This window comes from Macaca nemestrina, chromosome 6 (assembly GCF_043159975.1).
Source record: "Macaca nemestrina isolate mMacNem1 chromosome 6, mMacNem.hap1, whole genome shotgun sequence".
In the NCBI taxonomy this organism is placed as follows: Eukaryota; Metazoa; Chordata; class Mammalia; order Primates; family Cercopithecidae; genus Macaca; species Macaca nemestrina.
Genome location: NC_092130.1, coordinates 142,095,667 through 142,109,142, shown reverse-complemented (window position 1 = coordinate 142,109,142; position 13,476 = coordinate 142,095,667). Strand labels below are relative to the sequence as shown.

The window sequence follows — 13,476 nt, the reverse complement described above, 5'->3', positions numbered from 1 at the left end:
CAAGACACTAAAAGAGGAAAAAAACTGTTATTTCAAATGAAGCAAAAAAATGAGAAATACAAGAACAAAGAATATACGTGACAAATAGAATAGAAATACCAAGATAGCAAACAAATTCAAGTATTAGGAAGCTAGTAATGAGACAACAAACTCAAATACACACAAATAATTACATTAGACAAAGTCCATAAATCATGCACATAGCAAACAAATTCAAGTATTAGGAAGCTAGTAATGAGACAACAAACTCATAAATACACACAAATAATTACATTAGACAAAGTCCATAAATCATGCACATAATAAACCACTAGACATAAATAGTCTAAATACTCCAGTAAGAAGACAAAGTTGGTCAAATCAGATATTAAAAAAAAAAAAAACGATATGATATTTACAGGGGAGACACTTAAATGTAAAAACCAAAAAAGAAAGTAAAAGGATGGTAAAAGGTATACCATGCAAACACTAGGCAAAAGAAAGGTGGTAATGTATTATTAGATTACAGGAACACTCATAAAAGAAGTATTACTAGGAATAAAGAGGGTTATTTTATAATTATAAAAGGATTAAGCCCAACATGAAGATTTAGCACTTCTAAACATGAAGTAACAACAAAGCTTCAAAATCTGAAACAAGAAAAAGAAAAGTCAGAAAGTACTATGTAGGTGAAAAATAATTGAGTCTATATAATTTTATAACAGGCTGAAAAAGAAAACCCAGCCAGAGAGATCCATTAATGAATTATAATCATGTAGGACAAAACAAACAAACAAACATATCTTACATATATTTTCCAAGTAAAATGAAAACAAGGCCACATTTCCCTAGTTGTTTTATAAAACAAACATACATACTCCCAATACTAAAACCAGACAGACTTCAGATGAATGGAAAAATAAAGGTCAATACCTCTCATGAACATAGGTGCAAACATCTATAAAATATTAGCAAAGGATATTAAGTTATATATGAAAAGGGCAATATATCACAAATAGTGGTGTTTATTTAAAGAATGCAAACTAGGAATATAAAGAAAATCTAGTAATAGCTTATAGAAAGTATAAATAATGGTGAAATACTGAATGCTCTTCACCTGAGTTCAAGATCAAAACAAACTTGTCCATTAGTATCATTCCTATTCAGTGCAATATTCTAACTCATGTTGTAAGGTAAGAAAAAGATAAAGATTGGAAAGGAAGATATAAAATGGACATCATCTATAATTAATGCTTATACATATAGAAAATCCAAAGTAATCTAAAAACAACCAGAACTGAAAAGTGAATTTGGCAAGATTGCTAAATAAGAGGTCAATATCTCCCCTCAATTTTTTTGTATATTAGTAACAAAAACAGAAAAGAATAAGTTTTAAATTACATTAATACTATCATAAAAATATCTTAGAATAAACTGAATAAATATGTTCAGGACCTCTGCAAAAAACAAACACACACTACTAAATACTGTTGACAGAAATCAAAGTCTCCAATAAATAAAAGTTTAGAAAATTCAATAATAAGATGTAAATTTACCCCAAATTGATCTACAGCATTAATGCAATCCCTACTAAAATCCCAGCAAGTTGTGTGGATATGGACTATCTTATTCTAAAACTTATGTGAAAATGCAGAACCCAGATTAGTCAAAATAGTCTTGAAGAAACAAAATTAGACTCACATTAACAGGTATCAAGACATATTATAGAACTGCAGTAGTTAAAACAGTTGAGAAACCGGTGCAAGGACAAATATACCAACTAAAGAGGATAGAGAACCCAACAATAGATTGCTACTGAACTACCTGATTTACAACAAAAGGTGACACAAATCTAGACGTGAAATGAAAATGTTTTCAATAAAAGGTGCTAATTTTATTGGATATTCACAAAGATAAAAATGAATCATGACTCGCCATCTATCTCATACCTTACACAACCATCAAATGAGATCAAATCAAGTAAGATGGTTCAAAGACTTAAACACGTATAAAGGAATAAAACCTTTAAAAGAAAACATAGATCTCTTCCAAATAGACCAAAAAGCATTCTGGATTTCACTAATTATGAACTTTTGTTCATCAAAGACCCATTAAAAGAGTGAAGAGGCAAGGCAGAGGCAAAGCAAAGGCAAGGCGAACTGAAAGAAGACATTTTCAATACATACATCTGTAAAGACTCATATCCAGAAGATATCAAGAATTCCTACATAACAAGAAAGATAATCCAATTTACAAATGAGTAAAAGATAGGATACCCAAACTTTCAACCAGCAAATGAAAAGTGCTTAACATCATCACTCATCAGGGAACACAAGTTAAAACCACAATGAGACCCCACAATGAAAACCACACAAGAAACGATATAACCAAAAACTGAAAATATCAAGTGTTGATGAGGATACGGGGAGACTGAAACTCCTATACATAATAGTAGACGTATAATCAGTGCAATCATTTAGCAAACTCTTCAGCAATATCTACTAAAGCTAAACATACACGTATCATATAACCCAGAAATTCTAGTTCTACATATACATAAGAGAAATGAGTGCATTTCTTCTTCTATAAGAATATTCTTGCAGCCTTCTACAAGAATATTCAGGGCAACTTTATTCCATAGTCAAACACTGAAAACAACCCAGAAAAGCTTCAACAGAATGGAATAAATTGTGGTCTATTTATAAAATGAAATGTTACACAGCAAGAAAAAACAAAAACAAAAACAAAACAAAAAAACATAGATGAATCTCAAAGATAATAATGAGAAAAAAAGAGTAATTACTGTATACGTCCAACACAATGCTCAAGAAGAGGAAAAACTAGTGTGCAATGGGAAAATTTAGAATAATGTTTACAACTGATTGCAGTGTATAACAGAGCTTTACTGGGATGCTGAAAATGATCTAAATCTTGTTACTTGGGGGGTGTGTGTGTGTGTGTGTATGCAAAACGCATCAAGGTTATACTAGAGTAAAAATCTGTACACTTTATGGCAGACGTGCTAAAAACTCAACACAAAATTTCAAAAACATATAAACAACTCTAGGAAATTTACCTAGCTATTAAATAGTCCACTTTCAATTTTAGCACCTTCTGGAGAATACTGGAGTCTTGGATGAGATATCGAAGCGCTCGTAGCCCTGCTGCTCGCACTTCTTTTGCTTCATTTAATAAAGCTAACCGCAAACTGTATGAAAACAAACAAAATAGAAGTTTTGCTGCACGGTTTCAAATACACACAAAATTATATTACCAAATTATTCCTCAGCCAAAATATGCAAAAATTCTAGTCATGAACGGAATTCTATCTAAGAGCATTCTACATATATAAAAATTATTCACTCCAACCCATACAATTTCACTTAGTGTTGCTTTTTTAAATCTGTGCCTCCTTAGTACATTCTTGCCAATCAAGAAAATGTTACTGAGTTCTTACCTTCTGTTCTTTATTTTATATAAACAATGGAAAATTAAATACAACTTTTTCAAGCTATACCATTTGTGTCTCTACAATCAAATATCCTCTCTCTGGCTACCTGTTCCATACCTCTCCCAAAAATCATTGGTTTAAATCAATGATAAAAATAATTTACACCAATAGCAGGCACAGACCTTTTATATCAATTTTAATTCCTAAGAGTACCTAAAAGATAGTTATAAAACCATATAACATGCCTCTACTAGTGTGCATGGGCAAATCAAGTCTGTTGTAAGCACCACTTTCTCTTAGGTAAGACCTAGAGTTATAGGTTCCTCTTGTTCCTGGGAATAATATGAGAAATTTAGTCTGCAAATTTCAGATTTAATTTAAAAGTTTAAATTATAGAAGTCCAGGTATTTTTGAACATTCACTTTGGTTCCCCATATTTAGTAATTAGAAAATATCACAAAGACTCACAAAAATAAAACTACTGTAGCTCTTAAATTTTTCTAATGTTCAAGCAACTGTTTCTATGAAATCAAATATGAGGTGCTGTATTATTCTATTTCTAGTTTAAAATTACTAAAATTAAAATTACTAAAATCTGGAAGGGATGGGAGAGGGAAATGAACTACACTTACCAAATTATGATATCCTCATAGTTAAAGCCCAGTTTTTCTTCACTGTGGCCAATATCACAAAGAAGCTGTCAGAAAAACAAAACAAGTATGTATGTGTTGTATATTTTTACATATTTATATACATTATATGTTTACACTGCAAAATAAGGTATTTTTATGGAATATTTTGAAAACTATGATTCTACTGTTCAAATAGGCAGCTTTATTTATATCATCTTACTATTTCTCATTTGCTCTGCCAGTTTTAAGTTTCTTTAATCTTTTATCTTTCCTGCCTTTTAAACTCATTTGTTTTCTATTATTCCATTTTCCTTCTCAATAATTTACTGTTTTAAAAATGGTTCTTTTAGTGGCTACTACTAAGATTACAACATGCATTGTTGACTCATCTAACAAAAAGTATCACTTCACAATGTCCTCAATAATGCCAGAATCTCACACTTTAATTTTACTTTCTCCCCTCACATTTCACTTTACAATTGTTTTTTCTATCTTTTAAAAACTATACTGTATTACTGTTTTTGAACAGTATTTATCAATTGAACAGTCAATATCAATTTATATTTATTCATATATTTGCCCTTTTTATTATTCATCATTTTAATGGTTCCTTAATGGGATATCTTCCTTCTACCTGAAAAACTCTGTTGTTGCTGTTGACTTGTTTTGTTAGTGTTTTGATTTAATTTTAGACCAGGTTGCTGGTAATGATTTTCTTGTTTTTTATTTCTCTGGAAATGATTTTTTTTTTTTTTTACATTCAAGTTTGAAGAATATTTTGCTGGATATTTAGAATTTTAGGTTAGCTGCTATTTTCCTCCAACAGTTTCAAGATGGCTTCCATTGTTTCAGTTGTGAAGTCTGCCATCAGAGTCATTGCTGACTCTTTTGAATGTCATTTATTTCTCAGACTCTTTTTTTTTTTTTTTTTGAGACGGAGTCTCACTCCGTCACCCAAGCTGGAGTGCAGTGGCGCGATATGAGCTCACTGCAAGCTCTGCCTCCCAGGTTCAAGCGATTCTCCTACCTCAGCCTTCGGAGTAGCTGGGATTACAGGTGTCCGCCACCACGCCCAGCTAATTTTTGTATTTTTAGTACAGACGGAGTTTCGCCATGTTGGCCAGGCTGGTCTCGAACTCCTGACCTTAGGTGACCTGCCTGCCTAAGCTTCCCAAAGAGCTGGGACTACAGGCATGAGCCACCGCACTGGGCCTCTCAGACTCCTTTTTTTTTAAGACGGAGTTTCGCTCTTGTTGCCCAGACTGGAGTGCAATGGCGCAATCTCGGCTCACCGCACCCTTCGGCTACCACAACCTCCCTCTCCCTCGTTCACGCGATTCTCCTGCCTCAGCCTCCCTAGTAGCTGGGATTACAGACATGCCACCAAGCCTGGCTAATTTTGTATTATTAGTAGAGACAGGGTTTCTCCATGTTGGTCAGTCTGGTCTCGAACTCCCGACCTCAAGTGATCCGCCTGCCTTGGTCTCCCAAAGTGCTGGGATTATGGGCATGAGTCACAGCGCCCAGCCTCTCAGACTCTATTTTATAAAGACATCTTTCCTTAGCTTTGGTTTCCAGCAATCTTATTACAATGTTTCTAGGTGTGGTTTCCTTTGTAGCTATTCTGCTTAGGGTAAACAAAACTTCCTAAATCTCTGGGCTGATCTATTTCTGCAGTTTTGAAAAATTCTATACAATGTATTTTCAAAACTACTTCTGTCCAAACTCTCCTTCTGGTAATTCAATTAAATGTATGCCAGATCTTTTCATGTGTATCACAAATCTGTAAATCCTCTTTTGTTTTTTTCCGTTTTCTTTTATCTCAATGCTTCAGCTGAATATTTTCTATAACCTGTTTTCTGATGTGTCTAATCTTCTATTACATGTATCTAATGAGTTTTTAAATTTAGATACTGTATTATTCTCTTCTTGAATTTCCATTTAATCTTTTTAGTCATTCCAATGTGCTAATGAAATTCTTCATTTCACATCAATTTCTTCCATACATCCTCTATGTTCATGACATAGTTGTTACTGAAAGTAGGTTTCATCTAATACACCTGAATGATGTGGATCATCTCTGGATCCGTTATTAGCTGTTTTCCCTTTCAGTCACGTAATCCTGTCCTTTGGTGGCTCCTCAGTCTTTGATTGTATCTAAAAACTTGCAAAGATTTGATGGTGTTATCTGTCTCCACAGAAGGTTCAGCCTTCTTTCTGTTAAGCCACTAGATGGTGTTGAGTCCACATTAGGGGGTTGTCCTGGTAAGACCAGGCCTACCTCTGCTTTCTGCTTGCCACCTGAAGTTTCAACTGAAAGCCTATTGTTAAGAAACCTCGTACAAGGCAGATGAAAAATTTAATTTTTGTTTTGCAAACTCCATTCCTGATTTTCAAAGATTTTCCACTTAGGTTTTAAGTTTCTCATCCCAGGTAGCCCCAGGATTAAACAACTGAATTGAGGGGAGAATCTCCTCAAGCTTGATGCACCTAGGACTCCACCAAAACCTCTGTGCTGTTTTCTTTGTCTTTCAGCAACAGTATTCCTGGGCCTAACGCCTGAATCCTGTTTCCTGCCCACACTTAACATCAGCAAGTCTCCCCTGGGAAAAAGTTGTTGAAGCAGCTTACTTGTACAAGATTCTCCCTTTTCTGAAAGGTTGGCATCTGCACTTATTATTGCCCGAGCAGCTGCCTGCTGCCTTCAAACAGGTTTTCCTAGTTTTCATTGAGAGCGGTGGTCTAATACTAGCTATATGGATCCCACCTGGATGAATATATGCCTGTTTAATCTAGGTATGAGTTTGGAGAATTGACTTTTACCTAAAAGTTATGTCTAATGTCCTTAATTGATTTATTGGGGCTAACTGAAATGGATTAAAGAGAAGATAAATCATGTACTTAACACTGAAGACCAAGAAGGGTCTCCAAAGTGCTAATAATATTCTTTCTCAGTATGAAGTTATAAACACTGTAACCATACAGTATAAAGCAACTAAAGTGATCAACATATCACATCACATCTATGAGAAGAATGGACCCTAAGAAAAAGTTGATCATAGAAGTTTACTACCCTGTTGGTAGGATAACTATAAAAATTTCCTGTCCAATTTTTTCTTTACAGGAAAAAAGGGGAGGGGAGGAGGTCCCAAATACAATAGGATAGGAGACAGGACCAGAATAGCTGCTATCAGATATTGCAACACTGCTATTACAATACTGGTATTCCTTAAAATTTTGATATGACGAACAAAGAGGCTTCAGACTTTCAAAGAGTATAAATAATGTTTTTCTTTTGTTTTTACTGTCTTGTACAGTATTGCAAGTAGTTAAAAATTTAAAAGAATGCATTTTATACATACATATTTAAAACAATAACATAAAAATTTCTAAGTTTTGAGATAAAACTTCTATACCTCTAAAAAACCAACCATATACCTAAAATTAAAAGTGACATAATGTGTTAGTAAAAAATATTTACAACAAGTACAGTAAGAAAAAGGTTAAGGCACTGTATGTAGTTTGCTAGGGCTACTATAACATATATCACAGACTGGGTGGCTTAAACAACAGAAATTTACTTCTTCATAACTCTGGAGGCCAGAAGTCTAAGATCAAGGTGTTGGCAGGGTTGTTTTTTTCAAAGTCTCTCTCCTTGCCTTACATATGACTATTTTCTGTATCTTCCTATGTGTATGTCTGTCTCCTAATCTACACTTTTTTAAGAGGTTATACTGGATTAGGCCCACCCACCCATATGACCGCATTTTTCCTTAATTACCTTTTTCAAAGGCCCTATCTCCAAATACAGTCACATTCTGAGGTATTGGAGGTTAGAAATTCAAAACACAAATTTTGACGAGACACAATTCAGCTCATAGCATTCCATCTTCACCTAGCAAACTAATACAGATCCTTATATTGAAACGAATTGAGGAAAGACTTCTCAGGACCGCAAAGAAGGACAGGCAAAGAAAATGTACAAGGATTTTACTGAAGAAATATAATTGACAAATAAATATGACATATATTCATTTATCCTAAAACCCAACTCAAATGAATTGCAAAGTTCTACTTAAAACTCACAAAAATGGCAAAATATTGTTTTAAATATTATTGTATAACATTATTTTATTGTAAATATTTCAAAAAATAGTTTAAAATATTGTATATTACTATAATATTTTTAGATATATTGCAAAATATTATTTTAAATATTATTATATATTGGTAATGGGATTGAAAACTGAAAATATCTTATAAACTAAATTGGAAAGATGCACTAAGATCAAGATCCACTTTTGGAGATTTATGTATTTTAAATTATTTTATTAATATAAAGTAGGTTCAAGTACAAGATGCTTATGACATTATTTACAACATTAAAGAAACCGAAATAAAATGTTTGTAAAGGAGGAACTTTATGAGGCTATCAAAATAATATATAAGAAAAAATATGCATAATCTATTGCTAAGTAGGGAAAAGATTCCGTAAGATACATTTCTTAAAGACACACTTTAAAAAAAAGTGTATACATTAAAATTTAACACCAAATTTTACATTAAAATTTAACACCATAAAATTTAACACCAAAAAAGTGTATACATTAAAATTTAACAACAAAAAAGAAAGCAGAATCACAGATAATTTATTCTCCTCTGCATTTTTGTGTATTTTATAAATGTTCACAATTAAACATGTATCACACCATGTAGGAACAGTTTTATATATAGTATTGATGAATATACACAGAAGTAACAATTATTGACTGTTAATCTTCTCAACCCTAGTAGTATTTCTGTACATGAAAACAACTGAGGCTTAGAGAGGTTAATATGACTTCCTAAGGCCACAAAGGTAATTAAGTGGTAAAGCTGGAAATCAGATCAAACCAGCGTGAGGCCAGAGCCCACTGTGAAAAACATTACTACAATTCTATATTGAAATTATTTACACAGGGTTGGGGATGAGGGGAAGTAAAAAAACAACTGAATATTACCATCTTATTTCATTTCTCCAGCCTCAAATGTGGCATCAAGAGTCTGGAGAACTGCACCCTGGCTATATATATATACATAAAACAAATAAGAAAATTTAACTATTGTTTTCTCCAGAACTGCTAACTAAAAATATACCATTAAAAAACTGCCCATTTCAAAGAATGAAAACATAAACAACTGCACTTTCACTACTTAAAATAAATAATTATTTTTAAAGATTTCTCACATATTTCAGAATACTAGCATTATCACTATGTGGTACCATACATGAATAAGAAAGAAAACTATGGTCACTAGCTATGATTACTTCATCCTTGGGAATATCCAAATATAAATAATATAGAAAAATTAAAGTTAGAATTTGTTTATATCAACATACAAAATATTGTGCTTTTAAACTGGGAAAAAATGTCACTTTCTTAAATTATAATTTACACATATCAACTCAACTGCTTAAAAAGGCAGTATTTCCATTCTTCTGCTACAGGAACAGTGAATGTTAATAAAATGAAAGGTTGTAAAATTCTACCAATATACAAAGTCTTGTCCTTTAAAGGGTTGTTTTTTCCCGTAAGTGTGTACTTGACTCTCATTTCCTGCATTATGTTTCTCATACTTGCCAACCTTGTAGAAAACTATAGATTCAGAGAACACAATTTTCTTTTCTTTTTTTTTTTTTTTTGAGACGGAGTCTCGCTCTGTCGCCCGGGCTGGAGTGCAGTGGCCGGATCTCAGCTCACTGCGAGCTCCGCCTCCCGGGTTTACGCCTTTCTCCTGCCTCAGCCTCCCGAGTAGCTGGGACTACTCGGCGCCCGCCACCTCGCCCGGCTAGTTTTTTGTATTTTTTAGTAGAGACGGGGTTTCACCGTGTTAGCCAGGATGGTCTCGATCTCCTGACGTCGTGATCCGCCCGTCTCGGCCTCCCAAAGTGCTGGGATTACATGCTTGAGCCACCGTGCTCGGCCTAATTTTCAAATTATCTACCTTCTCAGACCAGAAAAATATATGACCATTTACCACTTAACATTTCCTAGAGTTAGCAGTTTTAGTGAAAAAGTTAAACAAAATTCGAAGGTATTATAATCTTAAAAAACAAACATGCACAATTTAAAAAGTGTATAGAGGTGTATCATTTTCTGATTATTAATGTTGATGCATTTCAATTGCAAGAAAAATTTTTGAGAAAGATGCTGAATCAGCTGGAAACTGGAAAATCATAAATAACTAAAAAGAACAATTATGGCAGAAACACAGTATATTTGTTATTAATTAGTGCCTATTTTCCAGAGATAGTAAATGGAATTCAACAATGGTTAAATGCTTTCAGGTTGTTTCCAGGATTGTATAAGAGGGCTTTAATCAGTCTTAAATGAAAAACCTTTTGAATCAGAATTATCCCAAGCAGTGATTAAACTTTCTATGTGTAACTAAATTCACATATATATTGGGAATAAGAAAGAAGATAGTAATAGAATTCTAAATTTTGGATTATCAAAGAAATATACTTTTACTGTTAATCACTAAGAGTTCACATATAGATCTCAAAATATTATAAGAATGACTTTGATACAAATTTCTTGTGATGACTACTTTACTAGTTATCTCCTAATTTACATAACCAAACCCTAAGGTAAACATTAATCTCTTTAGCTTTTTCTGTATGTGATATGGTTTGGCTCTGTGTCCCCACCAAAATCTCACCTTGAATTCTAATAATCCTCACGTGTCAAGGGCAGGACCAGGTGGAGATAACTGAATCATGGGGGCGGTTTCCACCATGCTGTTCACATGATAATGAGTTCCGTCTATGACCATATCACCCTGAACACACCCAATCTCATCTGACAGTGAGTTCTCACGCTATCTGCTGGTTTTATAAAGGGCTTCCCCCTTTGCTTGGCACTCATTTTTCCCTCCTACTGCCATGTGAAGAAGGATGTGTTTGATTCCCCTTCCACCATGATTGTAAGTTCCCTGAGGTCTCCCCAGCCATGCAGAACTGTAAGTCAATTTAACCTCTTTCCTTTATAAATTATCCAATCTCGGGCAGTTCTTTATAGTACTGAGAACAGACTAACACAGTAAACTGGTACCACAGAGAGTGGGGCACTGCTGTAAACATACACGACATGTGGAAGTGACTTTGGAACTGGGTAACAGACAGAGACTGGAATAGTTTAGAGGGCTCAGAAGACAGGAAAATGTGGGAAAGTTAGGAACTTCCTAGAGACTTGTTGAATGGCTTTGATCAAATTGCTGATAGTGATATGAACAATGAAGTCCAGGCTAAGATGGTCTGAGATGGAGATGATGAACTTGTTGGGAAGTGGAATAAAGGTGATTCTTGCTATGCTTTAACAAAGAGACTGACAGCATTTTGCCCCTGCACTAGAGATCTGGGAACTTTGAACTTGAAAGAAATGATTTAGGATATCTGGCGGAAAAAAATTCTAAGCAGCAAAGCATTCAGGAGGTAACTTGGTTGCTCTATAAAGCATTCAGTTTTATATATTCACAAAGATACAATTTGGAATTGGAACTTATGTTTAAAAGTGAAGCAAAGCATAAAAGTTTGAAAACTTTGCAGCCTGATGATGCAACAGAAAAGAAAAATTTCTCCTCCATTTTCTGAGGAGAAATTCAAGCTGGCCACAGAAATTTGCACAAGTAACAAGGATCTGAATGTTAGTTACCAAGACAACAGGGAAAATGTCTCCAAGGCATGTCAGAGATCCTCATGGCAGCCCCTCCCATCACAGACCCAGAGGCCTAGGGGGAAAAAGTGGTTTCCTGGTCAGGGCCCAGGGACTTGCTGCTTTGTGTAGTCTTTAGTGCCCTGTATCCCAGCTGCAGCTAAAAGGGGCAACATAGAGCTCAGGCACTTGCTTCAGATGGTGCAAGCCCCAAGCCTTGGCGATTTACACATGGTGTTGGGCCCATGGGTGCACAGAAGTTAGGAACTGAGGTTTGGGAACCTCCGTCTAGATTTCAGATGGTGTATGAAAATGCATGGATGTCCACACAGAAGTGTGCTGCAGGGGTGGAGCCCTCATGGAGAACCTCTGCTAGGACACTGCGGAAGGGAAATATGGGGTTGGAGCTCCCACACAGAGTCCACACTGGGGTACTGCCTAGTAGAGCTGTGAGAAGAGGGCCACTATTCTCCAGATCCCAGAATGGGAGATCTACCGACAGCTTGCACTGTGCACCTGGAAAAGCCACAGGCACTCAATTCCAGCCCATGAAAGCAGACAGAAGGGGGTGCTGTATCCTGCAAAGCGACAGAGGCAGAGCTGCCCAACGCTGTGGGAGCTCACTTCTTACATCAGCGTGACCTGGATGTGAGACATGGAGTCAAAGGAGAACATTTCGGAACTTGAAGGTTTAATGACTGCCCTATTGAGTTTTGCACTTGCAGGGGGCCTGTAGTAGTTCTTTCGTTTCGGCCAATTTCTCCCCTTTGGAATGGGAGTATTTACCCAATGCCTGTACCCTCACTGTATCTAGGATGTAACTAACTTGCTTTTGATTTAACAGATTCATAGGCAGAAGGGACTTGCCTTGTCTCCAATGAAACTTTGGACTTGGACTTTTGGGTTAATGCTGGAATGAGTTAAGACTTTGGGAAACTGTTGAAAGGGCATATTTGTGTTTTGAAATGTGAGGACATGAGACTTTGGAGGGGCCAGGGAAGAATTAAAAGGTTTGGCTCTGTGTTCCCACCCAAATTTCACCTTGAATTGTAATAATCCTCATGTGTCAAGGGTGGAACCAGGTGAAAATACTTGAATCATGTGGTCATTTCCTCCATGCTGTTCTCATGATAGTGAGTGAGTTCTCATGAGATCTGAGAGAACTCACTATCACTGCTTTTATAAGGGACTTCCCCTTAAAAAGTCCTCTGAGAGAACTCACTATCAGTGGTTTTATAAGGAACTTCCTTCCCCCTTCACTCAGAACTCATTATCTCTCCTGCCACCATGTGAAGAAGGACACGTTTGCTTCCCTTTGCACCATGATTATAAGTTTCCTTAGGTCTCCCCAGCCTTGTGGAACTGTGAGTCAATTAAACATCTTTCCTTTAATTACCCAGTCTCGGGCAGTTCTTCACAGCAGTGTGAGAATGGACTAATATACTATGAAAGACACAAGAAGAAACAGAAGAACACAGAGTGAGTTAAAACATGGGCATCCTGTGAAGCCTCCACTAATAATCGAGTTGCTAATTAATCTTCAACCATTAGGCAGCAGTTTTGTCACTACTATTTTAGCTATTACTGGTGACATCCTATCTCCTATATTAATGTAAGTCATTAAAATGTAATTCGGTCTACCCTATTTCATAGGCTTGTTATTATATATTATGAACAAATCGTTGACTATGTTTAGAAATTGTTAAAGACATTACAAAAT

General features: G+C 35.3%; 1 protein-coding gene across 6 annotated transcripts in view; it reads right to left on the bottom strand.

Annotated features, from left to right (window-relative positions):
• The window catches only part of LOC105473107 (RPTOR independent companion of MTOR complex 2), a 129,059-nt gene that overhangs the window by 60,247 nt on the left and 55,336 nt on the right, over positions 1-13,476 (bottom strand). For all 6 annotated transcript variants that reach the window (XM_011726740.2, XM_011726741.2, XM_011726742.3 and 3 more), the window contains 2 exons: positions 4,063-4,127; positions 3,056-3,187 (listed from right to left, as the gene is read on the bottom strand). In XM_011726740.2, the coding sequence (XP_011725042.1) occupies positions 3,056-3,187; positions 4,063-4,127 (197 nt within the window). The remainder of the gene's footprint in view (positions 1-3,055; positions 3,188-4,062; positions 4,128-13,476) is intronic.